This window comes from Lemur catta, chromosome 9, assembly GCF_020740605.2.
Source record: "Lemur catta isolate mLemCat1 chromosome 9, mLemCat1.pri, whole genome shotgun sequence".
NCBI lineage: Eukaryota > Metazoa > Chordata > Mammalia > Primates > Lemuridae > Lemur > Lemur catta.
In genome coordinates, this window is record NC_059136.1 from 56,864,096 (window position 1) to 56,891,531 (window position 27,436).

At 41.5% G+C, this 27,436-nt stretch overlaps 1 protein-coding gene across 6 annotated transcripts in view; it reads right to left on the reverse strand.

Annotated features, from left to right (window-relative positions):
* Positions 1-27,436, reverse strand: part of GRHL2 (grainyhead like transcription factor 2) — a 159,641-nt gene that overhangs the window by 52,765 nt on the left and 79,440 nt on the right. For all 6 annotated transcript variants that reach the window (XM_045561934.1, XM_045561933.1, XM_045561930.1 and 3 more), the window contains one exon: positions 14,917-15,011. In XM_045561934.1, coding sequence (XP_045417890.1) covers positions 14,917-15,011 — 95 coding nt within the window. The remainder of the gene's footprint in view (positions 1-14,916; positions 15,012-27,436) is intronic.

Below are 27,436 nucleotides of genomic sequence, written 5' to 3' on the forward strand. Positions count from 1 at the left end.
TCTCAACCAAGAGCTGGAATGATGGGTTGTGAGTATTTACAAGGGCCACTTAAGTGGGACAGATCCACTGAAATAATAAATGTTTACTGGCAATATACTACAACAAATAGACTAAATCCTCCTTAGAGGAGCTATAAAAACCAGCCATCCAGTAGAGATGGTCTTTAAAGGTCAAATGAGTTACCCTATAGAGGACTCTACTGGGAGACATTTAGACAAGGTTCTCTTAATAGAGGAAGATCCTTAGTAGAAGATCCAATAGGCTGTCTTTGATTCAAGGCATCCTGATTCCATAAAAAGTAAACAACACAAAAATCTGCCTTCTCTGCTACACTGTGTTGGCAGCTTCCAGTGCTACGCTAACAGGCAGGAATTTTATAATAGGGTTGGCACTGTTTTCCTCTTGCCTGGCTGCCTGACCCAGTAGCAAAGCACAGTTTCTGAGTCCAGTGGTATCAATCATAGTCTCACTGTGCTGCACTCAAAACCCGAATAGTTGAACTTTAACTCAAATTGGTGATGAGGGCGGGGGACGGTGTTGAGAAGTCATAGAAGGACATTAACTAAAATCTTGGCATTCATTTGTTTCATCTTGCAGACCCAACCATGTCCCAACTCCGTGCACAGCAGGCAAGTGTGAGAGCAAATTCCTTGGAAGTACATCTACAGAGCACCTGTTTGTAAATATGTATGAGAGAGGCTTAAGGAAAAGGTATGATTTTCCCCACCAAATGTTCATCCAAATGTCAAGCACAGAAAGTTCATTTTCACTTCATTAGGAGCCCTGATTATGTAAAGAATGTGTAAATGCAGTAAACAATTGATCTGTCACCCAAGAGTTATGAATGTCATATATGTTCGTATATTTGCAAAGCCTCAGTTACTTGTTTTCCTATAATTCTAATAGTACAGAATTTATCATTTAGGAAAAATTCATTAAATCGGGTGCATTCAGGCAGTTAATAGATACAATTTTAATTTTGTCATTGTTTCAAAGATTGATTCAGATAGAAAGATTGCTTCTAAATGTACCAAAACCTTTCCCAGAAATAGAGGCAGTCTCATGACACTCGACATTTTTTAATAAAAATCGTTTGTTACATGTGAATGACATTTCCCATTTTGTGGTTCCTACACAAGACAAGTGACTGCCAAGATTATAATACCCCTCACTTGTGCATTATGCATGTAGTAAAACTTATTAAAATAAATGCAAATCAATCAATGAGCTTTAGAATTGCTACATTAACTTGATTATTAACTCCTAAGATTTTTCCAAGAGCTTTCCATTAAAATAAATGGTTCTACCTTTGATTTAGAAAGCAATTTGGGATTTAAAAAATTGTAACAACCATGATTTGATATACTTATTTTTCTCTTTAAACAATTGTGTTTTTCCCTTTTACGAAGATCTCACTCATTAAAGACAAAGAAAGCAACTTATTTCCTGACAATTGGGACTCTAAAGACCTCTTTTCCAAGAAATTGCATATGCATTAGCCTCCAAATTACAAGCACAAGGTATACAGCAAGAAATAATAATTTTAACACTAGCACACACTACCCTGTCACAAACATATAAATACATAAGTGTGCTCTTGCCAATTTTTCTAATCTGTTCTTTTCTTGGTTCTTGGAATTATTAAAGACCTTACAAATAGTTTTCTTATGTTTTATCATTTTCCTCTATTTTGATAGGATCGTATTTGAGTGCGGATGCAATGCCAAATTGAGACAGAAGCTAGACTAAACGCAGACAATATCAAAATGTGAAATCTTGGTTTTGGGCATTCATCCATTTCTTTCATGCATTAATTCATCAAATAGCATTAAGTGTCTTCTCTCTGTGCCTGGCATCATGTTAGGAGATGAGGACACAGAATGACAAGGCGGACTACCTGCCTCAGGGAGCTCACTACTTTATTGAATTTCTAAGAAACTCCTAGATTTCCTGAAACTTCCAGATACGTAGCATTTGTAGGGAGTGATTACTATATTTATATTTATTTCATTTATTTCTTTATCCCCAATAATATATTTGTTTTCTCTTACAGATACTGTGGGTATGTACCTACATATACAGATGCACATATACATTTGGTTTACTCATGTATTCTATCATAGTTTCCCATATTCATTGAAGCACCCAATGTTTTCTATTTGTTCTCATTTCAGAGCCTTTGCCCTCTGCTGTGCCCTCTGCCTCCTGTGCTGTCCCTGCAAATCGCTGCACCAGCTCCTCCTCCTCATTCAGATTCAGTCCAGCGTCAGCTCTTAGAACTACCTGCCTTGCCTTTATCCTCCTCCTCCCAACCCCTGGCCCATGACCAGTGTGGCACACTCTGTCAACTTTCTCTTGTCTATTCTCTTCATAGCACTTAACATTATTTGAATTTATCTCCTTTTGGTTTTTGTGTAGTGTTTAATTATCTGTGTGCTCCATGAGATTGAGAAGTTCATGAGAGGGGGGGCCCTTGTCTGCCTCAAGCTCACTCTATTCCCAGAACCAGGCCTATCATAGATGTTCAACAAACACTTGTCTAACAAAGAAAGAGAACATAAATTATTTTTCTAAATACACATTTCCCTCTTTATCCATGCTCTTGCTGTCTAATACACATTTCCCTCTTTATCCATGCTTTTGCTGTCATAAGCAATACCTCCTAAGAGCTGAGATTAATATGAATAGCTGAAGTTGTTAAATGATACAGCAGAGTTAGCTGCTCTAACCAGATTTATCCTCCAAAAATGTTATCAACAAACAAATTGAGCACCAACTATATATTCCACATGAATATCTATATCAATATCTACCTATCTGTCATCTATCTATCCACACTATGGAAGGTGCTATCTATAGGTGCTGTGGGAAATTACAGAAGTCTACCTACAGTAGGACCCTGCGAGGAAAAGGAAAGGGGGGTGGGCGTGCAGTAACAGCAGTTTTCACTGTTGTGGAGTGTATATAATTAGATATTAAGTTGAATAATCCAGACTATACTTGCTGTAAGAACTTGAAAAGAAGAGAGCTCAAAAACAGCAGCCAGAGAAGATCTGCTGTAGGAGTCTGGAGACCGGAGAAACAGATGGAGGGAAGCAAAGTGCATGCTGTCTCTGAAAATAGTGAGGAGACCAAACTAATAGAAAGGGAGGGTTTACATCTGGAGATTAAGAAAGAGCCTGAAAAGGGAGGGTTGGCAAGGGAACAGAGGAACCGAGATGCTTGCATTGCTGTGATCAACTGATGAACACTGGAAGAGGCCACGTGTTAGCCCCCAGGCCAAGGGCAGATAGAGCCGTGGTCACAGCACCCGCATCCAAGCTACAGAGAGAACAGGAGAGTGAGGACTGAGAAAAGGCCATCAGGAGTGAGGAGGGTCCACGCCAGGCCGGGGAGAGAGAGACATGCCACAGAGAGGGAGAGGACGCTCTCGGCAGGCAGCTGGCAGGGAAAGGCGGAGTGGACAAGAGTGCAGGGGGTGGGCTGCCAAGCAGAGGTGTCCGTCCTAGATCGCGCAGGTGTCCACACAGTGGCATGTGAGGCAAGGACGCGCCTGCAGAGAAGAGTGGCTGTGGGAGCCGAGCGCCTTGGAAGCAGGGAATAAACCAGATCAGCTCACCAAGAGTGAGTAAAACACAGCAAGAAAAAAAATGTGCTGAGAGGCTCACCATGGTGCACCTGGTGCAAGTGCCGGCTCTATGGCCTTGGACTAAGCGTTTACCTTTCTGGGCCTGTGTAACAATTCCTACCTCAGTACCATGACACTTAAGTGACAGGGTGTTTTTAAACTGTAAAGTGTCATGACAACCTAAGGAGTTTTACCATCGTTACCATGCTATCTCCATCCTCTCAGGCACGTCATTCGCTCTGTTCTGGAACTCCACGCTCTCCCCTCCACAACACAGTCAGTATCACCCTCTGCATTTTCCCTCCCTAAGTGCCCCTGTGAGGTTGGCTTCCTTAGGGTCCCCAGGGTCCCCCCACTTGAGGCCCTCCTTCCTACAGGACTGCTGCCGCCACTGCTCCTGCCTGGCTGGCCTCCCCTCAGGGCACGGTGTGACGTTGTCTTCAAATGATCCAAAGGTAGATTCGTTGTGACTCACATTAATGGAACAAACAGATATTTAATGAAGGTGAATCGGTTTTAAAAACATTAAATCTGTCTCTCCACAGCAGGGAGAAGCCTCTCAGGCAGCACCCTTTACTGCTCTTCGGATGGCAGCGGTTGCTCCCAGTCTGCGCTGGCACGTGCACAGGTCTGGGGAAGCGGCACATCGGGATGAGGAAGACAAGTGACACCACGCGACAACAGGGTGGCCGCTTGGTGAAATGATGAGCTCCCAGTCAGAAGGAGAATTTAAGCACAGGCTGAAAGATTCACTCACTTGACTTTTTGACCATTTGTTGTTCTTTTAGGCTTTTTCTCTTCATGTTTTATATTTAAAACTTGCTTGACTTTTTAATACCTGATACGGCACAAAATTCAAAAGGCACAAAAAGGCAAACTGAAAATTACTTGTTCCGCAGCCAACCCTCAGTTTCTTGAGTATCCTTTAGAAAGACGCTATGCATATACAAACACACACCATTTCCTATTTCACACAAATGGCAGCATGGAACACACAACAGTTCTGCATCTTCCTTTTTTCACTTAATAAAATCGGAAGAGAGCTTTCTCTCTCTCTTTAAGAAAGCATGAAATACGGAAAGTCAGTGTCTTCAACATTAGGTTGTTTCCAGTCTTTTCATATCATGAACAATGCTGCAAGTCTATGTGGCTTTGTACACATGTACACGAATACATTACTGACACGTGTAAGTTTACTACTGAAATTGCTTTCTTCAAACCAAGGTCAGCCTTCTCAGCAGCATCTTTATAAGCAGGGGTTTTCAAATTTAGTGGGTTTCAGAATCCCCAGGAAGCCCTGTTAAAACACAGATCACAGGGCCTCACTCCCAGAGTTCCCAGTTCAGTGGGTCTGGGGTGGGAGACCCAAGTATTTGCATTTCTAAGAATCTCCTAAGGTGACACTGATGCTGCTTGTTCAGGCCTAAACCATTGGCCCTCCTTGGCCATCTCCTGCTCTTCCTCCTCTTCTTCCTCCTTCCCTCCTTCCCCTTCCTTCTCTACGCTCACTCTCCACTCCAGCCTTCTCTAGCTCCTCTCCCTCTGCGTCCCCTAAATAGACAGAGTCTAAGTCCCATCCTAGACCCGGTTTTGTCCACCCTACAATTCTCTCCATGGCAATCTCATCCTTTCTCATGACTTCTATCACCCTCTCTCTGTAAACAACACTAACTTCTCTCCTCATCTCCACAGTTCCCGGCGCTTCTTATGTTTGCCAGTCTCTGCACGTTTGGCCACCTCATTCTTCCCCTGGCAAGCTCTTCTTTCCAACTTCCATGTCCAGATCCCACCTGGCCCTGAAGACACAGCCATATGCCATGTCTTTCCTGATCCCACAGAAAGGGGATCTCTCTACATGCCGAAGTACTTAGAAGTGAAGACTGGGGGTGGCGGGGTGCGGGGGTGGTGAGTGTGTGTGTGTGTGTGTGTGTGTGTGTGTGTGTGTGTGTGTGTGTGTGTGTGTGTGTGTGTGTGTGTGTGCGCGCGCGCGTGCGCGCGCGCGAGAGAGAGAAGAGAGAGAGAGAGAGAGAGAGAGAGAGAGAGAGAGAGAGAGAGAGAGAGAGAGGAGATAAAGCAAATCTGGTAAAATATTAACAATGAGTCAATCTAGGTAAAGAATAAGTGGTTTTAACTATATTCTTTCAACTTTTCATTTGAAGTTTTTAAAAAGAAAAAATGTTAAAATAAAAAACAGAGTTGCCTCTCTTCAGAACTCTCCTAGCACTTTATCTCCATCAGAGTCACTGTCACTTTCTGCCTCCTATTATGATTATTTACATCTGTGCCTCAGATCCTGGCCTAGCCCAAACATTCCCTGAGAGCAGGGACTCTGCCTGGCTTATTTGTCCAGGAACCTCCACTGTGGACATGCTGTGTCAAAGGAATCATTGTACCCTTGTCAGAGATACTAAAAGAGCTATTGCTACAGAGATACTAAAAGAGCTATTGCTACAGAGATACTAAAAGAGCTATTCCCAACATAAAAAGGCACTGTAGAAAGAGTACATGCTTCAGAGCCAGACAGCAGAGGGTTGGAATTCCAGCTATCCTGTGCATTAGCTGTGCAACCTTAGGTAAGCTAGCTAACCTCTCTGGCTTTCAAATTCCTCATTAGTTAAATGAAAAATGCTACCCACTTAAAATTATGAAGATTGCATAATCCATCTTCATTTTAATGCATATAAAGTGTCTGGCAGGGTGCCTGGTATATGGTAATCACTGAACAAATATTAGTCATCGTGTACACATGCAAGCACCATCATTTAACAAAACCCAAGTCTGTAATCTAATTCTCTGCACAATACAACAATTCATACATATTAGTTACAGAGTACTAAGCAAAATTCAGGCCAGAAATCATGGGATATTCCACATTCTAACAAAAGATTAAGCTGTCGATATCTTCAGTGAGATGCCTTCCAAAAATTATTCCTGCAATAGATGAATTAACTTCAGCTTTATAGCTTTTCCTGCCATCCATTACCTTATAAAACTGGAACAAAGGCATGGCTTTGTTTAAGTTCAATACCAAAGACTCCAGCAAATGTTTACCTTTCCCTTTTAAAGCTTTTTCACCTACACCACACCCCAGCAAACACATAAAAATGCCATTTGCCCTGCTTTGCAGTGTGTAACTCAATCTTTCAAGACCCCTCTCCCCCAAGAGCCTACCCTAACTCTATTTTTACTTTTGAGATCATGGGATATGCTCTCTCTAACCTTCCATAAGATGATCTGTATAAAATTGGGCCCAACTTGGGCAAAAACTTGGGGTATAACTTTTCCCTAATTGGTAACATCTATCAAACCCATATCCTCCTAGACTGTCTTGTAAGCAGAAAGAGGACTCCCCAGCCCAAAACATCAGACTGCTATGGGGTAAAGGGTGAGGAATAAGCAAGGTCATGGACTCACAGGGCCCTCAGGAGTGTAGTCTCCTTTAGGTAGTCTTATGGTTTCACTTTCCATCCTAAAACTTAGTATGAACACATCTTCCCTTCTCCCTTGGTGTCCAGCAGCAGGAAGAGAATGCTGTCCATTTAGGAACATGCCTTTGGAGGGTACAATTCATGAAGAATACCAAAACCTTAGAAACTTTTTTCTAAAGTGCTACGCTTGGCACACAGTGGGGGTCCAGTAAAAACTGATTAAGCATTTTAGACCAAAAAGAAATGTTGGGAGAAAGACAGAGAGAGAGGGAGAGAGAGAGAAGGGAGGGAGAGAGAGAGAAGGCAGGGAGAGAAATAACAAATGAGACAATTTAATGAATTTGCCATGGTTTGGGGCTGAATTTCAAGCCAGACTTTTAATTAGCATAACATTATTCTTCACCCAGAGACTGAATAATCTGCAGTGTACAAGAAGTTAAAAAGCCTACATTTTCTCCAATTTACTGCCTTTCATAGGCTATGGTCAAAGCTCTGCAGTTCCACCATCCCATCTTCTAAGCTACCAAAATTGAGATAATGAGGCCCAAGAGACTGTTTTGCCTCTCCCAGTGGCAGCTGACGGAGCAGAAAGCTAGGCTTGGCTTACTGACCTCGAAAAGACAGCACTGGGAGGAGAAGGGGCTGACCCACGCAGTGAGATAAGGAAGAGACCTGGGTCTTCTGCGGAAATAGTAAGTCTCCTTATATGACAGCTCTAGTTACATCTCACAATACAAGGAGTGGTCACATGTAGTCACCAGGATCCAGGCCACATCAAATACAGCCTTAACTGCAGGGCAGCTGCAGGGCAGTGCTGGGGCAGTAAGTCAACTTCATTTTCTTCCTTAAGGATGGATTTACAAATATAGATGAGAATGTTTTCCTCTAAGCCTGCACTTTTCGTTCCCTTCTCTGCTGGCCAACTCATCTTAGCACATACATACACATCCATGTTTCCATCCCTCAGACTGGCTCTTAGTTCTTAGATGATATCTCCTTGGTATTAGGCAAAATCAGACAGGAAGATAATAAGGCAAAACTAGGGAAATAGGGCCCAGAGGAAATATCAATATGTCCCCTCATCATGCATTTTCTCACAGTTTACATGTAAATCTCTTCTGTAAACCCAATTCATTTGAAGCATCCAGAGGGACCCAAACTTAGAGGAACCTATCTATAAAATGAACGTTGGCATACGTGTAAGTATTCACTTCCAATTTACCAGCTTGGTAAATGTATTTGTTCATTGATTGTCTTAAATTGCACATATAGAGAAGACAGTCATTGCATGCCTTCTGCAACCCTGATTTTCTCTGATAATAATCCTCATTCATGAGTTGGATTTTTTTTTAATACTGTGCTTCTTGCATGGTTTTGCAAAGAAGAGTATAGAACAGCCTCCACTATTTATAACAGAGAAATATATATAAAAGAAAGATGCACAGAAATAATGTAAATGAGTATAAAAATGAAATTCAGGATACCAGGGAAAGGATGCAGAGAGATGGGGAAAATGGAGAGTAAATGTGTAAAGGCACAGAGAAGAAAACACTGATGTACCTCAGAGTTGTAATATTAGAAGGCAAGCACTGATCTTCAGAATGAAGTAATAATCATGCAGAGGAGCTCACTAATGTCAGGCTAATCTACACACACACACACACACACACACACACACACACACACACTCAGCTGGAGGAGGGCAAGAAATGCTCAGTCCCATGTCCATTCTGGCCAATGATATGCATGATATGAACAAGTAATGTATTAGGGCCTGCGGTCCCCAAGCCCCAGGGACTGGGCTGAGCACCGGTACACACTGCTGGCCTGTTAGGAACCGGGCTGCACAGCAGGAAGTGAGCAGCACTGGGTGTGCTAGTGAAGCTTCATCTGTATTTACAGCCGGTCCCCATCGCTTGCATCACTGCATAAGCTCCACCTCCTGCCAGATCAGCTGCAGCATTAGATTCTCATAGGAGCGTGACTCTACTGTAAACTGCGCATGAGAGGGATCTAGGTTGCGTGCTCTTTATGAGAATCTGATGCCTGATGATCTGAGGTGGAGCTGAGGCAGTGACACTAGTGGTGGGGAGCGGCTGCCAATACAGATTATTATTAGCAGAGAGGTTTGACTGCACAATAAATGTAATGTGCCTGAATCATCCCTAAACTATCCCCTCGCCCCCCTCCAGTCAGTGGAAAAACTGTCTTCCACGAACCCAGTCCCTAGTGCCAAAAAGGTTGGGGACCACTGCCGGGGCAACAAAAGACATGGATAGGGAGAGCTGTATGTGCTGGAAGTGCTGCACCAGCAAGCCCATCTTTGCCGGGGTGGGCATGGGGTGAGTGTGGTGTGAGGACAGGGCAGGTGGCAAAAGCAGGGTGACCCAACTGAACTGCTTTGTTCAAGGAAATGGGGCTGGCCACTCCTTTTCTTTCTGGACTCACACAAGTTGTACCCTATAGATTTCTTGAAGAACGAAAATCAAAGCATGCTTTAGTCTAAAAAAAAAATTCAGATTTCCTGTTGTTGGGATGGTTAACAGCATAGGCTCTGGACTCAGAGGGACCCAGCTTCCAAATCTACTTTTCCCTTTGCCCAATCTTGCAGTGCCTGGTATGTTGAAAGTTTATACATAGTGGAATCAGAATGAATAGGAAAATTATGCATGATATCTCTTAGCCTCTCTTGCTCCCTAGCCCACCCCGACCAGCTCTCAGCCCTGCTCACCCTCAATCTCATCACAAAAATTTGTTGACAGATATGAAAACATAGGCTGTATGTGTGTCCTTGGCTCTCTTTAAAATTGTAACAACTCCCCACCTGGAAGATCCTCCCAACCCCAAAATGCAGGAAGAACATCCACTTATGACCTGGCAATGCAGAGGGCTGGAGGAGCCAACCCCCCTAAACCCTCTCCTGCAACTCAACACTCAGGGTGGAAGAAGGGACAGGTAGACACCTCTCGGGAAGGTAATCACTCTACTTCTGAAAGCAGAGGTGCTGAGCTAGAAAGTAGCAAAAAATAACCCAGGGAGGCAGAGTTTCATATTATTGAATTATGATAGATTTTTTGAAATATCATAGGACAGGGGGAGAGGCCAGTAGTGGACTTATTTGTTTGCTTCCTTTTTTAGCGGTGATTGTAGTGAACATTTTCACTGAATCAAGGTCATTTCAAAAGGCTTGGTTGCAGAGTGATTAACAAAAGTTTCATGGGAAGAAGTCTCCTTCATCTTATGTAGTTTATAAACCACAGAAGGGTAAAGTATAAAGATGGGGGTTTGCTGTTCCAGTGAAAAGACACAAAAAGGAAACGTGCTCCTCAAGGTTAGCACAAAGCATTAATGCTCAAGTCATTCTTCTCTGCAGTCACATGAGACAGGTCTTTGTAGCACACCAAAGTCGGTTTAATCTTGAAATCATTGTGAACAGAGAAAACAGGAGTGGACAAAAATAAGGGGCCCAGTTTCAAGAATCTCCTTAGAAATCTGGGAGAAAGGGAAGCCTGTAATTAGGGCCTGCTGCACTCCCGCTCTGGGGGTGATGTCATCGCCTGGAGAAAGGCGGTGCTCGGTGCCAGGAACCCGAGCTCACAGCGCTTCAGTAACTCAGTAGGGTCTCGCATGGGAACTCCTCGTCGGGGTGATTAGCGACCAACATATCTACTTTTTAGGTACCAGTGTTTGGCTAAGGAGAGACAGAAAATTAAAACATCTTTGTAAATGGGAGTCATGTGAGAGAATGTGGCACAGAAGTCCTCCCATTAGAATCACAGGGATGGGACCTTAATCACCCGTCAACACCCCTACACCCTGCCAGACACACACCCACACTTCCCACCGTTTTAAAAAAGCTCCACAGGCGAAGTCAAAAGCCAGGATTAGAATCTCGTTGTCTGATCCCCATTTCAGTGCTTTCTGCTGCACCACCCTGACCCTGTCCACCGTCAATTCCCGAACTGTGGCAGTGTGGACACTCGGAACCTCACCCCCCTACACATCAGAAACTCAGGGACACCTGTTCACGTTACATGGGCTTCCAGGCTGCACAGACCCGAGGGCAAAAGCAGGTCCTGTTGGAGACGATTTCTGCTGCTTGTGTCATTGTGCAGAACGACACACTGTGGCACAACCAGCAAAACCGGTTCCAGCCGGAAGAACTGAGCAAGAGTTCTGCCAGAATCAGGCTGCAATTGACACCCTGCAAATCTGGAATTAATCTCCAAACCTCATTCTAACTAATAGTTTTAACACCTTCCCTGGCCAAACGTTTTCCTATAATTAAATTAAATGATTAGAGTTTCATGTCCTTTCCTTTTTTTCTAGTCATGCTACATGAGAGAGAGGTATAATTCAAGTCAGCAACAAAAGAAAGAAGTAGGAGGATGCTCTGGAAAAATCTACAAACCTTATCATCAGGACTTGATTATACATCTGTGGCAAGACTACCAAATACTGAACTGGTTCTTTGTTTGTTTTTAAATAAATGCACCGAAACTTAAATATCCACACAAAGCTGTCCTTTAACATAATCATCTTGGGAAGACAGTTTTCTCAAATGATGCTGCCGAGGCATAAAGCATATTTGCATTGAGTCTCTTCTGAAATTGCCTGCTTCAAAGATGATTTATAAAACCTTATGCAAAAAAAAAAATCTCATTTTTAATCATCAAGTGGTATAATCCAACTTATTGATATGTATTCACATTTAGACCCAAATGGTTTGCAGTGTTTTTTAAAACACCCTCAAAGATCAAGATTTACCACTACTGTGGGCATGCAAAAGGATGTCATAGCATCTCCCTCCAATGGTGGTGACAGAAGTCAGCCTCTGGCCTGTCACCATTGCAGCACTCTGAGAACTGACTGAAGGAACCAAGGGGCCAGGAAATGTTGCAGCCCTGCTCACCCGATCCTCTGAGCCACAGGGGAACCGAGCTTACCTCTGGTTTCAACCTCCATTGTGTCACCACTTTCCCCACCACCAAAAGCCAATGAAGATCCAAGCTGCATGTCAGCTGTCTGGGGGGATGTGGTCGGGCATGAAAACTCAAATGTCTACCAGGGCTAGGAAGGGAAAGTTCCAGAATGGGGAAGGCTAGAGAAGGCAACAAAGAGGGCAGCAGCCAGTACCGCAAAAGAGCTGCTCATTTCCTTGCAAACACTCAGGCCCATGGTTGCCAGAATCTCTAATTATCCAAAAGATCTAAAAACTTGGTTTTAAAAATTAAGAATCTTTTGATTATTAAATGTGAGCTAAAAATGTTAAAATTTGAAATATTTAAGTACATAAGTGCATAATACACACACACATATATGCATTCTGTGCACCATATAAAGGCTGTAAGTCACAAGTTCGTGTCCTCTGACCACACAAACCTAAGTACCATGCGACACTGAATGGGACCCCAGCCCTGAAGCCTACAAGAGATTTCTGTGTGGATGTTACCAGTAGGAATCTGAAAGCAAACGAACTGCTTCTAAAAGTCCACCATATGAAAACCACAAAAATTCCACTATGAGAGGAATGCCTTTTACTTCTTGCTTTGTTGAAAACCTTTTTTACAACAACAATTCAATTTTGTTTTTGTAGTCTGCGTGCTATAAAATCAATCATATTTTGAAGACATGTTTTAGGCTCTGCAGATAAAAAACAAAAATCCTCTCAGCCTCCCTAATGAAGTGGATTTAACTTTTATGATTTTTCTTTTAAGAGCCCCTCAGCAGTTTGGAGAAAATAATTTAGAACTATTTTTTTATTACTTATTAATTAACCCAGACATCAAACAATTGCAACAACCAATAGTCCCTAAAACTATATATTACTGAAATAAAACAAATTTTGCTACAACATGCAATACATCAAAGCACATGTGAGCTTAAACTTGCCTGCCTGGAACACACATGTACACGTGTGCACACACATGTGCATGCATATACACACCCACACTCACACATGTAGACAAGAAAAGTAAGCTCCTACATATGGTCAATGAGTGGTACAGCATGAACTGGGCTAAGGTGAACTCAACCCAAAATTAATTATCTCACTGGTTTACCACAGAGCCTGAAGCCTCCAGTGTTAAACTGTCCCTTCTAGTTCAGGCATTTTCTGTTAAAGGTCCCCACTGAAATGCAACAGTTAACACATTCATCCACTAGCGCTCATTATCTCAGACTGCATGATAACGAAAATTATGGTGATGATCACAGCTCACATTTATACCTTGCTTTAACACTGATAAGACTCTTTCCGTTGCACAATTCTGGTTTCTTCCCAGTGACTCTGAGGTAGGTCCCGGTCCCGCCTCTCCGAGGTCACAATTGTACAGATATTGGTTCCCAGGCCTCCCTCCCCAGAGCACTGAGCCATCGGGCATCACACCCTTTGCTAGGTGTGGCAGAGACGTGGAAATGTGGGTTTGTCTGCTTTGTTTTGTTTTGAATGGCGGAGTCAAGGCCCAGGGAGGTAAGGTGACTTGCTAAGGCTTCTGACCCATCCTGGTGCTGTGCCACCACAGAGCGCCTCTCAGTCCCGCAGTCTGGGCTCTCAGAGAACAGGGCCCGAGGAGGAAGGGCGAGCGTTGTCTGCACGGAGGAAGCGTCAGAGGAAAGGTGCGACAGCCCTGAGCACCAGAGTCCCGATGTTCCCAGGAGGAGAAAGGGGCTCAGGCAGCTGAGGGGATTAACATAAAAAATCCTGAAAGCATTTTATGTCCTGGGGAGGGAACTTGAAATGCAGGCGGAGTGGACCTCAGAGCCAGCTCTGCCTGCAGTTCCGTGTGGGCCCCCATCTCGCACCCTGTGGCGAGGCCTGCTTCCTTCCGCGGGAGGCCCTGAGCCACTGGAACCTTCCCCAGGCTGCGCTGGCACTCAGAGTGTCACTGCTTGCCCATTTGGGTCACCTTTCCTGGACCTACAGGCAGTTTCATCTACGTTGTTTTATATGTGAGTGAAATGAGACACTGAGCAATTCAACTTCTCCTATAGTCAGGCCCGCAAACTCCCAACTCACTTCCTTGCCCGCCCAGCCTTCCCCCTGCCCACAGACAATAAGGCATTGACCAGGGTTGTTTGCACTGACCTTTTCATTAGTTTGAAGACAAAGTCTTCCTACACCCTACTAGAGGGTAAGCAAGTGAAGCACAAAACAAGCTTAGGTTTCATCTGGGACCTTCCCTTAAATGCAAAACCAAAGAGACTAGTGGCTGGAAAGCAAATCTGCGTATTAATGAGCCCACTTTCTTATCCAAACCAGGGCCAGTGCAAGTCTCTCCTTAGGGCTACCTCACCAGAGATTTTATCCTTGCACTTCTTAGCCACACTGGCACCCAGAAAAATACAAAAAGGTTAAGCAACCAACTTTGACAGAAGTGGCTCAAGGTCACAGTGGTGGCTGCACTCGAGTCAGTGAAGCTCAGAGACCCACAACCCTGCTTCCTACACTCCTCTCTCAACCAGCTTAAGCCTGGATGGGGTTGTGGGGTCGGGGGGCCCACCCAGTCCCTTACCTATGAAGACATTAGCTCTGAGCCCTTCCCTGCCTCCGGAGGAGGCCTGAGGGGGCCTTTGTGGGAAGCTGCGGGGAGAAAAAGGTCTTCCAGCTTAGTCTTCCAGCTCCAAGAGCTAAAATGGAGTTTAGGGGCTGAACAATCAGGCTCGTTACCTCCACAGGGGGCACAGAGCAGAAGCACACTCCCTTTCTCTCCTCCCTTCCAAAAAGACAAAAAATAATAGGTTCATTTTCTTTTTATAGGAGGCCACCCATAGAGACTTTTGAAAAAGAATCACCCGTAGAGAATGCGCACATTATGTAAGAAGTAGGAACAGTGAATCCATGTTACTTTATCACTCACCTTAGCCTCTTCGTTCACATCCCAGGTAAAGGAAACAGCATTATATGCAATCTCTTCAATGTTTCCGATCGTATTAAAGCTCTCCTTGTAATCAGCTATAACATTAAAAAAGAAAAAGGTTTTAAAAGAGTGACTCTGTGACATGTACAGAACCATCATTTTCCAATGGGTAAATTTAAACTTTGCCTATTTTTTCTGGCTGCCTCCATGGCAACAGTTAAGGGTTTGTGCTCACTGATATTCTTTTGCTAATATTTACTCTATAGGAATGTAAGCATGTTCCTCTATTAAAAGAGTAAATCTACATGAACCAACGTTCTTAGTTGATGTGTTTGTTTCACTTTTTACTAGGTTTGTAAAATTACTAAAGTTTCTTTTTCCTCCTGAGTCCGATGTCACCTACCTACTCCTTTTCCTGCTACCTAATTTTGCTAGGAGTGCCTAGAGTATTCCATAGGGCTTTTTTTTTTTTTTTTTTTTTTTGGTAGAACAGAATATTCCGTTTATCAGCCAGGCCATATCTGGCTTTAGAAATTCGAGGGACTGCAAGAAAACTTGTTAAAATTTCCTTTTGGACTTAGAGAGAGTTGAATTAATTATATTCAGCTTGCTGTCAACACCTGTCCATTCAAGGCCCTCTTTTATGTGTTTATTTAGGTAACATGTCTCCATTGTACCCACATTCTCTTCCCCTGCAAACACAATAGCTATTAACATGTTGATATGAGAAAATATGAAAATGTGAAATATGTTGGGTTGATTGGCCTATGTACATAGCTTTAATTTTCCTAAATTCTGTAGTTCTTGGGCTAGGGTTGCCAGATTTTGCAAATATTTCGGATATACTTATCCTCAGAAAGTACTGGTTGTTTATCAGAAATTCAAATTTAACTGGGCACCTGTGTTTTATCTGGCAACCTTCGCTATGGACGTTTTCAGATCCAACCACGTTGCTGGTCATGTGCCTATTTCTAGCTGTGGCTGCATAGAATTCTGGAGTGATCATCAGCCACAATTTCTCTATCCCTTCTCACCAGAGATGAACCCTTCAGGGATCTTCACTCTCTGGTGCCACAGACAACACTGTGATAAAAATCGGTATTCCTGGGCGTTGAATTGATGGTTGATCATAGAAAAACCTACTCAATGTGCTCTCTGGAATGGCCCTCCAGAATGGGTCTGCCAATCTAGTTTCTCACTAGAATTCTATTTTCCCCCTTTCTCACCAAATTTCTACTTTTTTTCCACTCTAATAGGTACAAACTGACGTTATATTTGCACTTCTTTTACCACTTGTGAGTCCAAGCATCGCTTCCTTATGTAAACTGCTTACTGATGCCCTTTGGTCATGTTTCTATGGTTTCCCTAGCGAAATTTTAAATTGAAACTATATATCTTCACATGTTAAATAAAGCTCACACACTTTAATATAAAAGCATGTGTGTTCACCATAGGGAAGTCAGAGATCATTAACCAATAAGTATTTAAAAGTATTTAAAAGCAATCAGCATCTATTGCCCAACAAATAACCAACTATAAACATATCTCTGGGATACTTTATCTTTCCTATCTTTCTAGCTCCTTTTCTCAAAAATATATAAATATTTGTATACAATATCATAATGATTTTTTTTTAACTTAACACATCTTCAGCACCTTTCTATGTCAATAAACGAGTGTAAAATTACTTTTAATGACCAAACATCACTATGTTGGATTATATGGCATAACTTTATTTTGCTCTTTTTAGTCATTTAGACAATGTCCAGTACTTTGCGATCTCAAATAACAGTTCATTTATCTTTACAGCTAAAAATTCATATATGCTTAATTATATTTCATTAAGATACATTCTCAGAAGCCAAAGGAGATCAAAAGAAAATATATTTTTAAGCTTTTAATTCATTTTGTCAAAGTGCTCCTAGAAAGGATGAAACAATTTATGTTCAAGATAACAGTGGATGAGTTGTTTCCTCAAACTGTTTCTGTCTAAATTAATATGCAAAACATGACACCTTATTATTTTAATTTTCAATTCCTTGATTGCTAATGGTGTTGAATAGTCTTTCATTTTGTTTTTGGCTCTTTGAATTTCTTTACATTTTTTCTCCTTGTTTTTAAAATTTATTCATTTATTACAACAGTTTGCTATTCTGTCCTTTGCCCATTTTTCTCTTAGGGTCATCAATTTTCTTACTGGTTTTAAAATGAATACTTAAAGCTATGAGAGAAAACAATTTTACATCCTACAAATTTAGAATAAGCTTTTATGACGATATTGGGGATGATTTTAAATGTAAACCTATGCTTTCAGCAGTCCAACCAAGCTCCCAAAATTCTGAAGACAAAAGTAGACCACTGAATTTAAAGAAATTGAATTCCTTGATTCTTTATAAGAATTGTTTTTAAAAGTAGTCTTGCAATTTTAAAGTTTTCAACACATTTAAAAAAAAAAAAAGCTTTTAGGTCAATTGTAAATAAGAAAGCAATTCTCATATCTAGATATAAAGACAAACCAAAGTGGTTTGGTCAAACATTTACCCTCGATCTCATGAGTTACTACATTATGAGGTTTTATTTTTCCATAGCTTTTCCACATGAAAAATTTCTCTCCTACAAAATGTATCAGCTCACAATAAAAGGAAAAGATTTCAAAAACAAATGTATATCAAAAAAGCTGCACTCACATGTTTATTGCAGCACTATTCACAATAGCAAAGATAAGGCATCAACATAAGTGTCTATCAGTGGAGGACTGGATAAAGAAAATGCAGTGTATATACACAATGGAATACTATTCAGCCATTAAAAATGATGTCATGTCTTTTGCAGCAACATGGATGGAACTGGAGGTCATTATCTTAAGTGAAATAAGCCAGACATGGAAAGACAAATATCGCATATTCTTTGCTCATAAGTAGGTGCTAAAAAAGGTGTACACAAACAAAATACTTTCTGGGTCCTCTAATCTTATACAGGGTTCTCTAATCTTCCCTGTCAGTTTCTAAAACCTTCAGTTACTCAATCAACAAACATACTCAAGAAATATTTACTGTGTGCCCTCTATGTGCCAGGCAATGTCCTCATGCTTGAAAAAGAGTAGAAAACAAGACCAGGTCTCTGATTGTGTGGCTCTCTCAGTCCAGGAGACAGTAGATAAATAAGACAACTATCCTTAATCTTTTTTAACACCAAAGACAAAAGGGCTGGGGGCATTACTTTTTATTGGGTGGTTCCATTACCTTTTTAATTTCCTTCTTAGCATGTACAATTATTTTATTTATTTACTATTTATCACCAGCATTTCTCATTAGCTGCATATGTTATATAAGGGCGAGGAACTTAAATAGTGCTGCTTTCTTAGTGCTTAACATCATACACATAAGTTGTACTCCGTAAATTTGCTGAATGAATGAATAAATGGATCCATAGACATTCTAAACAGAAAATGTAACTAAGAGATTAATATCACGCACTCCTCTCCAGCCTTATACAAGAAATGACTGTTCATCTCCACTCTTTGTTTTTAGTCTCTACAGATGGTAAAATAGCCCTGCTCCCACTTCCTGACTAAGCTTTCTAAAAGACTAAACAGCTGATGCACATTGATGTTGCTTTGTCCACGTACATAAACTGTCCAAAGCATAAAATGCTAATGTATGTGTCTCCTGCTTCTGAAAGCTCGGTTGATGTCCTATGATAATTGTTGTTTGCTTACGGGTTTATGACCCATAATAGAAAGAGAAACTCAGCAGCCTGGTGTTAAGCCTTCCTTAATTTATTTCCTCAAGAAAGTTTTTCACCCAAATTTTGCAAACACTGATAGTTGCCGCCAGTAAAACGTATTGCAATGAGCTACTGTATTGGTTTGCTAGAGCTGCCATAACAAATCACCACAAACTTAGTGGCTTCCAACCATGGGAATGTATTATCTCACGGTTCTGGAGGCCAGAAGTTCTAAAGCAAGGTGTCAGCAGGGTTGGTCCCCACCGGACGCTCTGTGGGAGGACCTGGGCCATGCATCTCTCAGCTTCTGGTGGACACTCTGGACTGGCAGCTGCGACACTCACCCTCTGTCTTCACATGGTATTCTCTTCTGTGTCTGTGTGTGTGTTTTCTCCTCCTCTTCTCTTCTAAGGACTTGTTATTAGGGCCCACCTTAAGACAGGATGATCTCATCTAGAGATCTGTAACTAATTGCATCTGCAAAGACCTTTTTCCCAAATAAAGTCATATTAACAGGTTCTGGGAGTTGGGACATGGACATATCATTTTCAAGGGTCCCCATTCAACATCCTGAGTCTGGGATTCCCTTCTATGATTGGAAACCATGTGACTAGAGTGAATGGCTTCTTTTTGCATGATAGCTACAACAGCTTAAAAATAATCCCCCCACTTTAACAGAAGTATAAAACACATAATTGTGAACATACTAAATTTTGAGTGGAGTTTTTTTTTTTTCCTAAAAAAAAGTGATGAGGCCACATAAAAACTACATGTTTTATACAATGGTTTGTAAAATGCTTGTTGAGGACAGGTAAATAGATAGGAAAATGGCTTAAATATTTCCAAAAACAGGCATGATGCAACAAAGTTATTATTGGCTAAAACAGGTTTTTTAAAAAGTTATACCAACTGACCTGAGTTGGTATAACAAGTTCTTGTTAATCCTGGTAATTTACACACAAAGGGACAACCGTAAGGTACACAACTAGCTTGAACTATCAAAAAGAATGAAACCACAGGGAGAAGAAATGGGAGTCTGTCTAATGAAACGAGAATGAAGTTGATTTCATTAATGGCATGTTGCTAGTGAGAGCGCCAAAGTTTCCAGGGTCCTCTCTGAGGCTGTGTGTGTCCTCGGATTGCCAGAGTGAGGAGTGTGGGGATGCACGGCCACGCACATTCTCCAGGGACTGTTAGGATGCCCCCAAAGTAGGAGTGTTTCTGGATTCCCATAGCTTCCAGGCTTGTGAGACTGTTCTGTAACAGTGCTCCCCAAATCTTGGGGTGCATCAGAGTGACTCAGAGAGGATTGGTAAAACGTAGATGCCTGGGCCCATTCTCGGAGGTTCTGATTACAGAGGTCTGGAGTGTGGCCAAGAATTTGCATTTCTTACAAGCTCTAAAGTGGAGCTGGTGCTGCTGGTCTGGACCACACTTTGGGTAACACTGGTCTACAGCAAATGGAAGGGCCAAAATAATTAAAAGGGGTAATTTAATTATTAGATTCTTTGGGTGCATTTGGTTCACTCCCCATACAGTCTTAGAAAGAATTAATCTGTCATATAAATCCCATGTCAACTATTAACCAAGTCCATGTGACAGTTTTTCCCAAAACAGTTCCCTTCTTGGGAGGACCAAACCCCACGTATGGGAGGACAGGCAGTTACTACACGGTGAGACTGAAGCACCACCTGCTCCAGGGTGTCTGCTTGTTCTCATGCCTGGAATCCCATCTGGAAACACTCAGTCCTTCGGATAAAGGCATTGTCATCTCCTGGCGTTAAAATGCAAATGCTCTTGGGATAATAACTGCCACAAATTGAGGACTCACAAACCTGTGCCAAGCCAATGCCCAGCATTTGGCCAACATTACCTTAGCTAATCCTTGCAACCACTCCATGAAGCAGGTATCAGCGTCCTCCTTCTACCCAGAAGTTAAGCAGCTTGTGGAAAATCACACAGCTGGTAACAAGCCAACCTGTGATTTGGATCCGGGTCTTTTTGATGCCAAAGGCCATACTTCTAACCACTGCCTATATTTATCTTGCAAATGTAGCTTGCAAATTAAACAATAAATTGTCAGCAGGGATGGGGATCATGGCACATCCCACAATGATTACTAGCTTGTAGAGAAGCACTGGGGGGACCTCAGTTCAATGAGGCATTTGGGACCACTGCAAATTCCTTGACAAAGAAGAGCAAGGTTAGGGTGCTTTAGTAGAGAGGGGACCAACAAGGTAGTATCTCCATACACTGCAAGCACCACAAAGACTGAAAGAAAAGTTCAAAAGCTAGCCCTTCTAAGAAAACAAGAGGTGTCGGTGTTGGCCCCGGGGGGAAAAGATGACAAACCTTATGGTGCTTAAGCAAAGGGCTGCTGAATAGGAGAGAATGTGCAATGCTTTCTATACTGTTTATGGCAAGTTATATTTTGCACAGATATTATAGGATTCAATTCTGTTTTAATTGTTATGGGAAGTATGACGGTGGATCCTTTTGTTATCTTTTTTATTTTTTATCTTTTGCATATAATCACTGGTCTGTTAATAGGTTTTTAAATTCAGACTTTTGTAGACGGAGTTTTCATCAAACTGATTGTAGGTCTGAGTGTGATCCTGGAATACCGTCAAAGGAAATGTTAATTCCTTCACCTTAATTAAGCTTTGCATGCTTGGTAAATTATAACTACCCCTTTTAATTATTTTTTGTATATATTGCTGGAGATTAAAAGGAGTGGCATAATTAATATAAAGATTGCTTCTCTTCTGAAAGGTGCAGATTCTGTCTGGGCTCGTGAAATAATGAGGCTGGAATGCTGAAGACAGCTCCGGGCACTATTGCCAATTCAGTGCACACACACCACAGTCTAACAAGATGCTTTTTTTAAAAAGCTAAGAACTTAGCAGTTCTAGTTTAGGGTCATGATGCTACAAGTCCATTTACAGGGTGGCAACCACGGCACAAAGAGAAGGGACCCTGGAGGTGGAGACACAAGGAACTGAATTTAATTTTCTGTCCTCCTCCCACCAATCCTGTGATCTTCGGTGAGTTAAGTGAACCCTCTGAACTTATATTTCCTCAGCTATGAAACAGAGACAAGAGCTCAGAGAACAGAGCCCTGAGAGTCCCATAGTGGATGATGGGACCAATACTCACCCCCATCCTACCTGTCCTCAGACATCGGCTTCCTCCTGTCTGCAAGGCTAAATAGGATCAACTCAGATTCAAGACACTACAGAGTCATTCTAGGAGCATTCGCTCTGACTTGAAATAGGTAGACTAAATAAATTCTAGCCTAAGTGGGTTCCGAGATTTTCTTCTGTTTTCAAAATCAAAGCAAGCAGCTTCTTAAAAGCTGAATGACTCAAACAGAACTCACTAATGGAGTTCATTATTTCCTTTATAACACTTTACGAAGTCAGGGGTAACCTGTGTTTCCCTAAATCTGTTGACATTTGAGCTTATTTTTAGGGGCAATAAATGTATTTCCATCATTTGGTCCTGGCCATGGGCAAATAACAATAACAATAATAATAATAACCATTTTTTGAGAGCCAAGTGTGGGCTTGGTCCTGTGCTAAAAATAAACACTTCACAAACATCACACCTCAGACAATTCTCATCAGTAGCTTTTTTTCCATTATTCTCACTTCATAGTGTAGGAAACAGGCAGACACATTAAGTGCACTCCCCTCTCCCTCAGTTAATTTATAAGGGGCCACACTGGGATTAGAACCTAAGAAGTCCTGTCTGCACCCAAAGCAAGAGCCCTCTGACTTCTGAAATATACTTCTTCTCAGATGAGAACCTTTCCACACATAACCCAGAACAATGACAGCTGAAATTATGAAAACATAATAAGTGGCTGGCATAGAGTGACTTTTTGATATTATTAAATGTGTAATTATTAGTAATATTATCACTATTTACTCTCCATGGCTTATTATAATATCCTCACAGATACCATTTAAGACAGAATCTTTTGGAACTTTTCCTTTAGGCTAAATCTAATATTTTATTTGTGTTTGATTTTCTTCCTGTTTCTAGAGAAGTAATTCCATAGGCAATGTTATAGCTTTCAAATTATCTTGACCATACATTTTACACTGTAACCCATTAACTATGTTCCATATATGCTAGTATTTTTTTATTCTATTTGATTTCATTTTTTAAATAATGCTAGTCCTGGACAGCAAACTTGTTTCAGAGTGACAATATAGGTCATATCCTGTGTGTAGACATGTAAACACACATGTATGTGTGTCTATACATGCACCATGGCTTGCAGCTCTGAATTTAGTAACTCAGATGGGCTTAACATTAAACTTTTCTCCTTAGTCCATGTGGCTCAGGGAGATTTAACTTTAAATATTTTATCTCTGGTCCACAAATTTAATTTGTGAATCATAAAAAAGGTACCTGGCACTTTCTGATAGTTTTCTAAATGAATGAAGACATGGACTGTGCTTTGGTACATAACTTGTACACTGTGTGAACCACTCATATATATTCCAGTTTTCCATTCTTCAAGCTGTTGCTTAATATACTAACACTCTTGGGGGTAGATGTGGGGACGAGAGGTTATAGGCACATAGGATTAGCAGTTCCCAAGTAGGTAACCCACCATAATCATCTCAGACCTATAAACAGGGCTCCCTCTGGCACAAAACTCTCTAACCTTTCCCACCGCCAGATGTGTTTCCAGAAACTATAACATTTGGTTAAGACAACTCTAATTTATAAAAGAAAATTGAACTCTTTCTCAAATGATGGCACTTTATATTATTATTAATCGTGAGAGTCTCAAGAATTGCTATTCTATAAGACAGTCTCTCTCAAAAGCCCAGTCTAGTGTCTAACAACCCTCAGTATCAGAATTGATTTTCAAACACTTATAGTTGTACTTTAGAGTTGCAGACTGAATAGAGGCAAACAAAAGAAATGACTTTTTGGTAATTAGCGGTGCAGTACACAGACACGTTACAAAGACTGTGAAAAAAATCCTCAAGTGGATTATCTTTCACTAAATAAGAACCACAAGCCCAACTCCTTCAGCAACTCCAGATGCATTAAGATTAGCCTCCATATTCAACCTCCCCAATTGCTCCTGGGGGCTCAATCACATATACAGAACTAGTTACCTGACAAAGGAAGATAAATCTGTTATGTGCGGGATAGGGGATGGAGGATAGGGGTGGGAGGTAGCTCATTGACTATTCTAGTTTATTATAGGAAAGTGTTTTGCATTGGCTGCTATTTGAATGACGTGCTGCTATTCCTATTTACTTTTACTCATTTTCCATCAATTCTGACGTTATTAAAGGATTTTGATATTATTTCAAAATTGAAATTATAATTCTCTTAAATATATTTCTTTGAGAAGATAAATTTGTCCTTCCAAGGAGGGAAGCTGCTGCTGTTACCATTTACCTTTGTGATGCTGACCACAGCATCTGGGGACTCTAGGTGCAAGGTCATTTGAATCAGCAATGACCTTGGAAAAGCTACGGGACCCTGCCAAGCTGGTTGCCCTACCTGTAAGATGGAGCTATTACAGCACCTACTTCACAGGATTGCTGAACAATGATGAGGCTCTCTTTTATTAAGCACTGAGCTATTTCAGTACTTGTCTTTTCAAAAGCAGAGAAACTATGGTGGTCCACATTCCTGGAACCTGTTCAAAGAGTTTTCTTTAGATTAGCTTCCCCTTATTTCAGCTTCTCCAGCCTCAAAGAGTTTTGGAAAAACTTGGCAAGTTTTAGGTTTTGTAAACAAAGAGGAAAAACTTTAAATTTGCCTAAATTTGCACTTAGGGACACTGCAAAGACACAAATTTGTTTCTATTGAAAGACACAGGGAGAGAGAAGATTTAGTAGATGCTGGAGGCTGGTTAAAAAGACTAGCTCTGTAGCTTTGTTCAGGAAATACATGAGTCTCACAAAACTATTGGACTGTATCTCCAGGTATTTTTTGTCATTTTTAAGTCAATCCAATAATACTAAAAAATGTAAGACTATGGAAGTAACTGAGGTTTCATCATTAAATGCAAATAATTAGGTCTGAAGCAAAAAAACATGAAATCAAATAAAAGTATAAGTTCCACGTTTGAAATGAAAGCATGATGTTATAGCTATGGTTATAACAAAGGTCCCACCAACTAGGAGAAAAACAACTCAATGCCCAGTAAATGTGGGAACAAAAAGATAGAAGACAGGAAATACAGCATTTTATAGTACTGAACATGGTAGGTCTATTAGCAGTTTGAGGGGTGTGTGTGGGTGTGTGGGTGTGTGGGTGTATGTATATGTTTTAATTTTGAAATCTCATCTAAACCAGTATCTCTTTATGGGCTAGCATTACCCTTTCACTAAAACAGACTTGCAGAGGGGTTCAAGCATCCGTTCCATGCTCTCATTCTCTCTGTAACATTCCTTCTGATTAACCACTCAGAGCTATAAAATTGCCAGAAATAAGAAAACTATCAGAAAAGTCTTATTAAACAATGATGTCCTGGAACCAGATAAACAGACTTCCTAGGGGCAGTGAAAAAAATGGTTAAGGGCCACATTAATTGTAAGTTTTAATTTCCAAATCTAGCTACTCTTTTTTTTGAAAGTTTCCCTTTAAACAATTTCTTGTTTGCTTGCTTCAGGGAAACAGTAATAATTTCTAGTTAAGTTTAAAAGAAGAAATTTCCCCTGGTTTATCAGTATGTATATTATGTTTCTATGCTAGCAATTACATCTTAGAGGTGTCTAGGTTTTTTCAAAAGGTCTATGGTATAATAAAATAGTGTTTAAATATAAGAAATTAAAACATCAAAAGCATATGTAGCCTCCTAGCATCTAGAAAAATATACTACCAAAGATGATTTTTCAGCATGAAAGAGAGAGTCCAATCCCAGCTAGATTTCTCATTTAACTAGACTCATGCCTGTTTACCAGAAATGTCACCTAAATACACAAAACAACACATGGCAATGTGCTCATCAACTATGTAACATTGGTTGAGCATCTATTCTGTGCCAGGTTCTGTACGAGGTGTTGGGTATACAAATGTTAAAAAAAAAAAAATCCATTCAATAATTCAGCATCTAGCCCAAGCATGGTGGCTCACACCTGTAATCCCAGCACTTTAGGACCCTGAGGTGGGAGGATTGCTTGAAGCCAGGAGTTCTAGAGCAGCCAGAGCAAGAGCAAGACCCCATCTCTACAAAAAAATTAGCCAGGCGTATGTGCCTGTAATCCTAGCTACTTGGGAGGCTTTGGTAGGAGGATCGCTTGAGCTCAGGAGTTGGAGGTTGCAGTGAGCAATGATGATGCCACTGCACTCTAGCCTGGGCAGAGCCAGATTCTGTCTCAAAAAAAAAAAAAAAAAAAAATTCAGCATCTAATGGGATGGATAAAATTTAAACTGATGACCCAAGTGAAACACGGTGAAGTGCTATTGTCAAAACCTAATCCAGTGTCCATGACACTACTTGGGAAGATTAGGAAAAGCTCACCCAAGTGGGGAGAGGGGAACAAGGTCTTAAGGTGTAAGATGTCTTCCAGGTGAAGGAGGGAGGGAAGGATATTCTAGGCAAGGAGGACCCTAGAGAAGGAAGAATGGCGAGGCTGGAAGTAAATAGGAAAAAGTAGTGAGAAATGGAATTACCCCTATGGATTTGGCAATTAAAAATATTAAAAAAAGACAGAATACACTGGATTGAGACATGAGCAATAGTTTAAGATGTGAAGCAGAAAGTGTAGGCTCCTCTTAAGAAATGTGATGTGGAAGGAAAGTGGAGAACACAGCAGTAGCTTAAAAGAGAGTTTGCAGGGTTCAGGGACTGGGGTTGGGGCTGGGATCTGGACCCTTCCCTAGGGGGAAGCAGAAGGACCCCTGGGTCCAGCGGGGGAAGTGATTCTCCCTAGGGGTGTTGGCCCCAACAGAATGAGATTCACACTGAGACATGCATGCAGTAAATGAGAACCCACAGTGGCTCAATTATTATTGAAAAATTTCTGCCTGAATAGTAAATGTAAAGAATACTTGCATTTTACAGCATTTTAAATTACTTAACCTTCATAGCCTACCACACTTTTATCACATAAATGTTTTCTAACCAAAGTTGAAGATGAAAAGGAATTTTCCATAGCTACAGCTCCAACACTTCTCTATAAAACAGAGCACGTCTTATACTGCCCATGCGTGTGGTGACAGCTGGAGCTGATGAAGCAGAGAGGAAGAGTCTGGAGCGGCATGAGGGGCGGCTCCCGGCGGGCACTGCAGGCAGGTTCCCCCTGCACGGGTCCTGGGGCGGAAGCAGGGATGGAGCTCGGCTTCTGACGTAGCTCTGCCTCACAGCCTGGACTCTCCCCCGCCCTCGGGTTTTGTTTTTAAAGTTGGGGGCTCTCAAGAGGTTTGGTTTGGCTTTTAATCAAATTTACTTTTCATATCTATTCAGCAGTATGGAAACAGCCTAAAAAAACATCTAAAAATGAAATTCCATTTACTTGAGTAATTTTTAAAGGAGAGAAGACCCATATTGTTCAGACTGCAGGGAGAAAGCGGGTTTGGATAATTCTGGGGGAAGGACGGCCCTCGGAGCAGAGAACTGAAGTAGGCGGGAGGGTGGGAAACCCTGGTGCGGCGAATGGCCAGTTGCTGGGCGCTCTTGTCTCCTAGGCCCACGAATTCACACTCCCTGGCTACCTGGGGGCTGCCTGACCTCTGAAAAGGCAGAAGTTGTCTCTTCCCACTTACCACCTCGAATCTCCACCCTCCCACTTTTCTGCAGAGCTCTCAGAGT